Raw genomic sequence first — 11628 nt, 5'->3', positions numbered from 1 at the left:
CGCCCGCGGCCCCTGGGGTCTCCTGAGCCATCCTGCGGCGGAGAGGGGGTAACCGCAGAGACGGCAGCTGCCGGCCGGGGAGCAGAGGGACGGAGGGGAAAGGAATGTGGGATTGAGAAGAAAGAGACGGGGGGAAGAGGGATAACGGGCGGAAGGATGAAGGGACGAGAGAGGGAGGGATGGAAAGATGGAGGGAGGGAGGGATTCGGGATGGAGGCACGAGAGACGGAGGGATGAGAAAATGAGGGCTGAGGACCGAAGGTCTGAGGGACGGCGGGCTGCGGGAGCGTGCGCCCTCCTCCCCAAGCTGCTCCCCCTCCGCTGCGCGCCCCCGCGCCACTCTACGCCTCCCCCCGCTTCGCCGCCGCGCGTGCCCGAGCCCGGGGCTGCCTCTCCGTCGCATCCTCCTCCTCCTCCGGCGGCGGCGGCGGCAGCGCCGGGGATGGGCAGCGAGAGCGCGCCCAGGAGCAGCCCGGGCCTCGCCGCTCCCCGCTGCTCCCGCGCCCGCTGCTGCTCCTGCCCCGCCGCCCCCCGCGCCCCGGGGGCAGCGCCGCCGCCGCGCTACCCGCAGCCCCCGCCTCGGACCGGTGAGTCACGGGGCCCTGTGCCCCCCCGCCCCCAAAAACACCTGCCGTGCCTCCCCCATCGCCGCTTCGTCTCCCATCCCGGAGCGGCCCCGGGAACGCTGACGGGGACGCGGTGTGGAGGGGGGCACTGTGCTTCGCCTGCTCCAACCCCCGGGGAATGGAGGGTCCTGGCCCGGGTTTGAGCCCTCCCCGCGGGGGCAGGAGGTACGCGGGGCAGCGAGAGTGGCCCCAGGGCTGCGCGGGGGCGGCGGGGGAGGGGGCTGCCCCACGGTGCCCTGCCCTGCCCCGCTGCCCATTTCCACGGGGCTATCTCGCACACACACAGACAACCGGACATCCCTCAGCGCCCGGGTCTGGAGCCCCCCCGTAGCCCGAACCCCCGTGCCCGGGTGGCTCGGGTGGCTCGGGGTAGCGTGCAGCGTCTTAACTTTACCAAGGGACGTTTTAAGGTGGTCTGGGGGGAGATGGGCCAACGCAGCGCAGCTGGATGCTGACCGCAGCCGCAGCCCGTGATCGGGGAATGGTCCCGCACCCCCCCCCGAGATTGCGCGGGGGCACCGGATCGCGGGGCAGCTGCGGCTCTGTGCAGCCCGGAGCGGCCCCGGGAAGAGCGAGGCAGAACTCGGCGCCCGGGTGGACTTCTCTCCCTCCCCTCCAACAAACGAATAAATAGATGAAGGCAGAGAGATTGTAGGGTGGGAGGGGGAAGAAGTCTGTGCCTGTTTTCCTTTCGCTGCCCAGAGCAGAGAATGCGAATGTTGAGGATGCTGTGACTGAAAAGTGATTTCTGGTTTTCTGTGTCATGATGCACAAGGCTGGTTGTAGGGAGTGTAGTTACTATCTGTATCCCAATAGTTCCCTGCCGAAAGGGTTGTTATGGCAGCAGAGCTTCCCCATTCTTTTATTCAGCATCTCTGGCTCAGAGTAATGTTAAAGAGCTGGAAACTGCCTGGAAGAAAAAAAAGAAAAAAGAGCAACCTCTCACCTCTTTGCCAAATAGCCAACAAGTATGAATACAAGATATGCAGTAAATCTTCACTCCTTTCTCCAGAAGCTGGTGCTGTGATAGCACTTCAGACTGAAGGAGTCTCTGGGGGGAAAACGTCTTTTTAAAAAAATTATTTTTACGTAAGGGGGAAGGGAGGAGGACGGAGGGGCACAATTCCTGCATTCTGTTACATTTTGTTGAAGTTTTCTAATGGTTTTTCAGATTATGTTTTTCAAGTGTTTCAATTACAGTTTGTGGGGTTTTTTTTTTGTTTTTTGCTTTTTTTTTTTTTTTTTTTTGACATAGAATTCTTTCTCAGTTACAGAAGACTCCTTACTCCTGCGCTGCTCTGGGTAAAATAATTCTGCATACAAGAAGCAGAGGAAGACTTGTATTTCAGTACATGCAGCTTTTCTCTATAGTTTACAGGATGATGCGTATTTGTTTCACAAAACAGAAAGGAATCTGTGTGAGACTCATCAGAAAGCTTTCATCGCACCTTAACTGCCGCAGCTGGTGGCAGTCTGAAACAACAAGACTTAGAGGTTATTATGGAAATAAGTTCTTCTGACACTGGTCATGATCTGCCCATCCCCTGTCAGACCACAGAGAGTTGTAAGAGAAATAGTTTGATTTTTGCTTAATTCAGTATATTTCAGAAACAGTGGTTAAACAATGATTAAGATTAGGACAGATGCTAAAAGGATATGAAATTCTCAGAGGGCTGTATTATCTTGCAGTTCTTTATTCTGCAGCTGTATTGGTGTCATTTGATGTCTTCAGCTGGAGTTTGGTTGTGTAGAGGTTGAACAGTGACGAAGGGCAGCAGGACTACAACCTGGAAGCTCCTGCATCTTTATTTCCAGCAGAATATTTTTTGCAAGCTGATATTGATGCTGCAGAATAAAATGTAATCAAATGGTGGTATCTTGTTTCTAGTTGTACATTTTTGCTTGTAGTGAGAAAGCAACACAAATCTGGAACTGCTCATTCAAGAGTAAACAAACAAACAAACAAACAAAAAAGTAAATGCTGTTCTATAAGATTCATTGTGTTCAGTGCTGAACTCAGTGTGGAAACAGACAAGGTGCAGGTTAAATAAGTGAACTAAAACAACAGAGTGTACGTGATTTGTAACTAATTTTCATTGCTTGTAGTGAATATAGGCAATCTTGTAATATTCATATTATAATAGAGACACTATACAAGGGAAATGAAGCACATCAGTGTGTATTTTTAATGCCAACTGAACTCTTGAATAAACCTCAGAAATTCCCAAGGGACTGCAACTACATTTCTTGTTAGAACCGTGGTCATGATTCTGATCTCAGTTAAATCAGTAGGAGATTCTCCTCAGACATTGCTGTGAGCTGAATCAAAGACATTTTGGTTAACCATTTTGAAGGAATCAGGATGCGAAAAGATCATTTGTATTTTCCCCCGTTGCCATAGCTGGAAGCATTTATTTTATATCTGGTATGGAATATTCCAAGCTCTACCTGCACTAAAGCCCATAGTTCATACCTGTTCAGACAGCTCAGCTGAAATAATTACTGTGAGAAACAATAACGTATGTATAGCTATGAGCTCTTTTACTGGGTTCTACTATTTAAATGATAGTCATGTTTCCTGTCAAAAGGGCTCAACTTTGATATTTCCATATCTGATACCAGTAAAATTTTACCTTAGGTTGTGTTGGGGATCCATGATCTTTGAGGTCTCTTCCAATCCGGGCCATTCTGTGATTCCACGATTCTGCTAAATAGAATGTTTCTTAAAATGGCATTATTTGTTTCATGGTTCTGATTTTAAGAGGGCTAGCTGACTTTAATCAAGATGAAGAGCAGATGTTTCCAACTTTAGTGATTAAAAAATAAGTTCAGTGATTTAAAAATAAACTTAAATTGTAATGGAGAAAAAACAAGTTTAATCTCTCTAGAAAGGGATACACGTGAAATTATTTGATACAAATGAACCAACAACTTGCACTTGTTTAACACTGAACAGAGGTAAAGTGGAGCAAAACCAAAAGCTGGAGTACCATCATAGGAAAATACATAATGTAAACCCTGGAAGACTGTTGCAAATATTGCCCCAAAAGTTCCTACTTTTGACTTGAGGACTGAGAGTCCAATGGAGAAGGTCCCACTGACTTCAGTAAGCACGCATACCTGCAGCGTGTTGTTGAAGAAGGGGTGGGAAAAGGTAATCTGATGTGGTAAATCATAAAGCTGCTAAAACATATGGAGAATGTATGGTTTTCTTCATTTAGAAGCAAGTTTTGGCTCCACAGAAGCTGATTTGGAATTTTGCCATTGATCTCACTGGGGCCAAAATGTCAACCAGAGAATTATGTTTCAAATGACTTTTGAAATACGTTGTGTGTTATATTTAATCTGGTTTTAATTTGTGTGATATTCTATTAAAATGAGGTTACCTTTGCCAAGCTTGAGTTATTAATTAGTTATTAGTGATCATTTTCCCTTTCCTTTTCAATTTTTTAAATGTCAGTTTTTCAGAAATGGCAAGAAATACAAAATAGTCTTCTTGTAAGAGTGCACTCATAAGCTGAATAATTCAAAACCTGTGCCGTCATTGTGCAATCAAATTTTTAATATGATGCTGTCAGAGTCATAAAATAAGAAAATCAAATGTGACATCATAGAACACAGTGTATATAGCTGACATGACATCTGGATGTTTTAATTTCCCCACTTTAAATTTAGTGGTTAATGAAGACAGACTCTTCTTTCTTTCCTCTGAGGAAGTCCCTAACACAGCATGCTAAATGTTCAGAAAAATGATGTGTATATTTTCTTAAGAAGAAAAATCCCTCACGTAAAGGAAACGAATTAACAGAGGAGACAGTTTTAAAGCCTTCCCTGGGAAACACAGAACTGAGATAATTTATAGCTGGAGAGGAAAACTATTGTCATTTATGTTTTCTACAATATAGTAGGTATGCTCTTGACAAAGGACAACTTATTAACTGTTTCTGACTAGGTGTGTACCTCTGCATAAACGTGAGATTGATGCACTCAAGCTGCTCAAAAGAACCCATCAATTTCTGTGGTGGTGGTGGATGGTGGTGTGGTCTTTTTTTTTTTTTTTTTTTTTTTGTACTGACTTTCCCTTACATCAAGAGCATTTCTTGCTAATAAAAAGGTGCCAGACAGGCAGAAATGGAACATGAAGCTCTGCTTGTGCCCTACATTTGTGGAACAGAAAGAGCAGCAATGCCACTGTCCCCATACTGTGGTGCTGCATCAGCCCTGCTTTGCTGAATGGGGACCAATGCTTGATACTGCTCTAAGCAGTCAGTCTGTTAAGGAAACTTGCCTGGAAATGGATCACAAGTGGGGTTTTATTTGTTAGTCTCAGCCTCTGCCATCCTCGAAGAAACCAGCTCTGATTATGAGCCTGCTTTAGCAGAGGGTTTGGACTAGATCATCTCCAGAGGTCTCTTCCAAACTCTATGATTCTGTAATTATGTGTCACCATGGGTCCTGGCCAGATCCTTTGAGGAGCTCAGCTCCTCATTGCTGGTGCTTTGAAAGCTCTGATTGCATTCCAAGATCCTCTAAGAAATGGAGTGAAATAACCACACACTGTGTTCATCTCACACAGCCACAAACTAGCTTTCAAATCGCAATGATTTTCCATCACAACTGCATGTTGGCTGTGTTTGAAACAGTGAACTTGAGGTGAAAGGCTCCAAAAATGTGATTACCACTCCCCGAGACATTTGGTCCTTCAGGAATATCTTACTGAAAGTACGTGTTTCTATTGCACAAACTGGAGCAGACACAATCGAATCAAATAACACTTTTGTTTTATTTTTTTCCCCACACTATTTCTTCTAATTATGTAGAGAAACTGTTAGTGTTGTCATATATTTGGTTCTGGAATACATATCTAATCCATGAACAAATAGCCTCATAATTGTTCATAATTGTATTTCTTCACCGCATAATGCTACATTTTGATCTGTCAGTAGACAGTGATTTAACCTGACCAAATTAGCACATTCCAATACTAATGCTTTTCTTCCTTCTCGATTTCTACCACTTAAAAGCTAAAAATCCTAAACAAATAACAAAGAAAAAACTATTGTTGCAATACTACAGTGTAAACCTACTGTGCAAGTAAAGCTACTGAACTTAAAAGAACTCACCAACTGAACACTGAAGATATACTTTTGTATATCTCAGTGATAATCCAGTTGGTCAAGGCTCTATTGTCTTTCTTCAGATGTCTTCTTCCTTCTAGTTTATCCTGGACAGCAGCTACAGCAGTTTCAAACAGAGAAAATGTATTAGAACTGAACGTGCATGAAAGCCTGCTTTCCTATTTCAGTGTTAGAAGAGAAGTGAAAGGCAGAGATATACACAGTTTAAATTTTGAAGGACACAGCAATGTAAAACATATACTTCAAAGCTGGTTTTTTTTTTTTCATTATCAAATGAGTATTGATTTTTATTTAAATGCAGAATATATTTTAAAAATTTGTATTTATCTAGGATCTTTATTATTCTTTTGTTTACCTAGTTAAAAAATCCAGAAAATATTTTCTGCATTGTATTTGTATATTGACTTTTAACTCAAAGCATCTAAATAATATTAAAACATTATGCATCATTTATCATACTAAAGTGCACGAATTGCAAACTGGAACAAATAACAGACAGACTTCTTTTTGATTGGCAAAAAATGGCATCAGATTTTCTACAGAGCTTGTAGAAATTGCTGGCTGATGTTCTTTAATGGTTAGGTGGGTGATGCTCAAATATTCTTCAAGAAAATAACTAAAAATCATAATGTAGTCCAAGATTAATTGCAATTGTTTAATACATGGTGTTGAACTATAAGTAAAGCTGATGATTTAAACTACTATGATTGAAATCTATCTATCCTTAGGATAAAGCAATCACTAAGTATTGTTTACTTTTTTGTCTTTGCATTTCCACACAGTTTCTCCTGCAGCTTTTTTTACCCATTTTTTTCACCCCAGATGGAGCCACTGGGTAGGACTTCAAGATATTTTAAAATAGCTTCTAAGTAATTAAGCAATCTTATCTCTCTGTATTTTCAAAGGCTTTCTTATGAGTCACCACAGCTTAGGAAGTCAGGTACCAACTGCCTACTCAGAGCAGACTTCTAACCAAGGACAGATGGATGCAGGTGGCACGTAGACCTTGCCAGACACCATAGGGTGAAGGAAGCTTAAAAGGTGTCAAAGCCAGTTCTCTCTACTTATCAGGGTGATACTCCAGAGCTTTTTGAAATTACAAAATTTGTGTCCTTTTGAAATGAATTAGAACTCCTCAAGAAAGTCTTTTCCCCAAGTTGTTTCAGATAGACTGAAATCTTTAAGTTGGACTTTTAAAATATTGTAATATACATCCCAAAAAACTGTAAACTATCTGAATATTTCCTCTATTTGATTTTCCTTCAAAGCAAGACTAGCAAAATTAGTTCAATTTCATGGAGCACTGTGATATCAGTGAAAATGTATATTCCAATGTAATAGGATTTCAGACAATTTTCTTCAGTGGCTTTAATTACAGAGTAAGAAAGACCTTCTTTAAAACTGAGGCTAAGGAAATGAAGGAATCAATCCTGAAATGATTTGTGTGTATGACAAGTTCTGTGAATGTGTATATTCCCATAAATTGGCTGATTGTGTATGTCATGTTACTCTTGCGATAAGCACTTGAACTTTATAAGAATTAAGTCCTCACTACTCTTTGGCAAAGCAGTGAAAGTGTTGCCTTAGTGGAAAAGAGTTATGGAAAATCATAAAGTTTTGAAACTGAAGATTTGAAATAGGAAATACTTTATGGTTACTAGCACTGAATTTTGCATTTAAATGGAATGGGAGAACATCCAACTACACTTAGAAAGCATTTAAGTTATTATTATTGCTTGTATCGTTATGTTTGGAATAAAATTTATCAGCTAAATAGCCAAGGCTATCAACCTAGGCTATCCTGATTTTACAGTCTATTTAAACTGGCAATACAAGATTTTCACAACTAACTGCTTAAGACTATTATTCAGCAGCTCTAAATACCCATAGTTTAAAGGCCAACATTTAAGTTAACAAAGTAAACTTGCTCTGACACAAATGCTAATTGATTTCTTGCAAACTATCAGAGTTTTTATACAACACTATTTAGCTAAATATAGAAAGAAAATGTGATAATATCCCGCAAATGCCATTTTGGAGCATAAGAATCATGCTAATTCTAGAAGTTGAAATAATTAGGAGAGTTTTCATGACTGTCCCAAACATCTGCCTCAACCACCTACACTAAAAGACAACTGATGTCCTACATGAGATATGAGCACTTGGATTAGGGTTGCAAGCAAGGAGCTCAGGCAAGGAACCAAGCTTCACTTCCTAGGGATCTCCAAGCCTCCCCCACAGTTGCTCACTGGCCACCACAGCTGCACAGTGTTCAGCGAAGCTTTCTAGGGAACACAAAATAGCATTTTAAATATTTTGGCAGTTGGAGTCTTATAACTAGATAAAGCATATTTTCTTCAGGCCTTATTGAATCAGAAATAGCGTAGCCAGCAGGAGCAGGGAGATGCTCATCCCTCTGTACTCAGCACTGGTGAGGCCGCCCCTCAAGCACTGTGTTCAGTTTTGGGCCACTCACTTCAAGACATCGAGGCCCTGGCATGTGTCCAGCGAGGAGCAATGAAGGTGTGAGGGCTCTGATGTACAAGTCTTAGGCGGAGCAGCTGAGGGAGCTGGGATTGTTTAGCCTGGGGAAGAGAAAGCTCAGGGGAGAGCTTGTCACTCTCTACAATTGCATGAGAAAAGGTTGTAGCAAGGCGGATTCAGTTTCTTCTTCCAGATAACAATTATAGGATGACAAGTGGTGGCTTTAAGTTGCACCAGGGGAGGTTCAGGTTGGGTGTTAGGAAATATTTCTTCCCAGGAAGAGTGGTGAGGCATTGGCACAGGCTGCCCAGGGAGGTGGAAGAGTCACTGTCCCTGGAGGTTTACTAGAAACATGTAGATGTGGCAATGAGGGACATGGTAAGTGGGCATGGTGGGGGTGGATCAAGATCAAGAGTACTGGAAGATCTTTCCCAACCTTATGAATTCTATGATTTTATAAGTTTTCTCTACAAAGATATCCTGTGGTAGGGTAGGCAAGTGCAAGCAGCTGACAGTATTCATATTGCTAAACCACTTACAGCAAACTAAAATACTGACAACAACAACTGCGTTTGGCTTTTAGTTCAATCCACCCAAAAGCAGTTAAGGCCTTACATAACAAGTGATGCTAATGGTCAGTGGGAAGGCATTCCAAACTGATTGCACATTGGAGCTAAGAACAGCAGCTCTGCTATGAAATTCAAGGCTGGGAGTTTTTGTGCAATTGATAATACTCACCGTAAGACTGGGAGTAATTTAATTTTATGCAGTCGATGAAACAAATAAGAAAATGGTTTGCATATGTGTGCATAAACTACAGTATAAATAATTCATGTTCAAATCAGTAAACAGAACAAAGTAATTGACTGAAACCTGTGAGTTACATCAGTGGATAAGCAAATAAAATACCAGCAGTCATAGTTTTTTCATACTAAAATATATGTTAGCAAAACACCCGTCTTAGAATACCAACTGCACATGGGAGACTACTTGTTATTAAAGTAAGTTGCTTTACTTCACAACATCTTGATACTTTCAAATAGGCCTAAATTTTATTTTTTAAGCATATATATATATGCTTATATAGAAATATGTACATATATATTCACATACACATACATGCCTTCATGCATACATGCATACATACATTCATATATACATGAATGCTCCTATTTCAACTAGTCCACAGTGGCAGCTGAGGATTCCAGGCATCCTACTTTTAAAAATCCTCTTCTGTAAAAATTAGCTTTTTAATTTTTCTTAATAAAGTAATTTCCTGTGTTTGATTTATTGATTTATTCATTTTCTTAACTTTCTTGGAATGGCCTATTTGTAATTCTTTTCACTCTCACCACTATGCAGATAATTTTTGTTCCTTTCACTGCATTGTTACAGAATAAGTCATTTTGATGTTTGTGCCCTATTTTTGTAAGTGGCTAATGCAGTGTAATGGGTATGGATTATCTGTAGTTTTCAGGTAAGTAGAAGAAATTGCCCTAGAATTTTGCTTCTGTGAAGGTCAGAAACGCAAAGATAGGAGTGCAAGCCATTACATTCTCAGTCCCCATCTCCAGCCATGCCTCTTTCTACCATACAAAATTGTTTTTGCACAGATTTTCCCAAAAAACTAGAGGATACTTCTGATGCTGTGAAGGGAAAATAGTATGTGATAATTACATGCTATTTCAGCAGCAATAGGAAATGGCAGTATACACTTGAGAGAATAGTCAGTGATCAGTCTAGATGATAAGCTGCCTATTGATGTGTATATATTTTTTAAGGTTTCTACAAATTATTGTTTCAAAGTAGTATTTTCTCCTGCTTCACTGCCATCTTCCAGTTTTCCCTCCCATTCTATTCCCTTTTCTTCCTACTTTTGTATCCTTTACACCTCAAATTCATTTTATTCAGCTGAGCATTTCCATCTTTTCCTTTGTATGGTTTCTCAAATTGTCACTTCTTAATACAAAATCCATTTTATTTGCTTCAGGGCAAAAAAAAAAAAAAAAAAAAAAAAAGAAGGGAACCTGAACTTTTCTGTAATAATTATGTGTGATGATTGAGGGCAAAATCAACGCAGAAAGTTGTAACTAAATACATTAAATGTTTTTGGCAGCGAAAACATGACTTGGATGCATTTGTCTGTATTAGCAATTCAGCACAGCAGGATCAGACCAGTAGATCAAAGCAGTTAGTACTGAGGTCTCTATATTTAAAGTATGTGATCAATGTGTTTTGCCATGGACTAGATTTAGTTAGGTCTTGGACCAAATGTTATTACCTTGCATCTAGTCTGAGGCTTCTCAAAAGACTAAATTTGCTCAGGTCTTTTTGTTCCCTCTGCAGGACAGAGTACATTTGGTACAGACTGTAAGCAGAGCTTCCTATTTAATTTCCTTCAAAAAGCATGTAGTTTGTGCACACCAAAACTGCTTTGAAACCAAACCAATACATGATAATGCGTTACAGAACCACATTACTTCTCCCAGTCAAATGGCAGTGTAGGCTCCTATTCTCTGAATAGCACTCTCTACCATCACTGTACCCTGGGGTTACCTATTTCTACTTAAGTTTTTATTCTTAGAACTCTATTTATCTAGGTCCCAAGAAGCTCCTTAAGTCTTCTGAAGACTGAACAAAATCAAGGATTTGTGTTAATCTTTCATCGTGCCATCATATGGTTTATGTGCTATAACCAGGAAACTATTCCTTGAGCAATAGCTTCAGATGCTAGGCTAATAAGTCATTCACTCTTTTGTGTGGGCAAATAAATATTTATTTTTTAAACATTCTAATCATGTAGAGGCATGGTTCCTACAGGTGTGGCAAATGTTTTATCTCAGAATGGGAGGTGCAGGTTGCAGTGTCACAGCCAGAATAGGCAGTTGGCAGAAATGAACCCAGGCTGCTGACATTTTGGATAAGAAATTGGATCGTGGTGTTATTTGAGGGTGAACGACCAATGCATCTCTACTCTCTATTTTAAAAGAAAAGTATTGTTCCACTTATTTTTGTCTTCCATTCAATTTCTAAAATGAAAAAAAAAAATTTACTTTGCTAGCAGGATCTGAATCTTAATTTGATGGATGCACATTCTTAAAACTCTAAGCAGAATGCTTGACTTCTGACTTGGTGGAATTTAAAACAAGCTCCGTGACATGTATTCCTTTCTGTATCAAACTGCCTGCTCGATGTCCTGACTTCAACATAGATCTCTACTCTGTGTGCAGGGTACCCACAACCTAGCCAGTTCCACTTGACCTCCTGGGGAATCATGTACCACTTAAACAGGGAATGCTTTATGTGATATGGCAACAGGATACCAAAAGTGAAATAATGGATTACTCTGCCTTTTAGTACCCAGTCATTTTTTCTTGGAT

The 11628-nt window shown here is 40.9% G+C and overlaps 1 protein-coding gene across 1 annotated transcript in view; it reads left to right on the top strand.

The window, feature by feature from the left end:
* Positions 1 to 442: 442 nt before the first annotated feature.
* FUT9 (fucosyltransferase 9) overlaps positions 443 to 11628 on the top strand; it is a gene marked incomplete at both ends in the record, with an annotated part of 104546 nt that continues 93360 nt past the window's right edge. Inside the window, one exon of the mRNA XM_079532538.1 lies at positions 443 to 587. Within this exon, the coding sequence (XP_079388664.1) occupies positions 443 to 587 (145 nt within the window). The remainder of the gene's footprint in view (positions 588 to 11628) is intronic.

This window comes from Tetrao urogallus, assembly GCF_951394365.1.
Source record: "Tetrao urogallus genome assembly, chromosome: 2".
Lineage (NCBI taxonomy): Eukaryota > Metazoa > Chordata > Aves > Galliformes > Phasianidae > Tetrao > Tetrao urogallus.
This window is presented reverse-complemented; position numbering and strand designations above follow the sequence as displayed.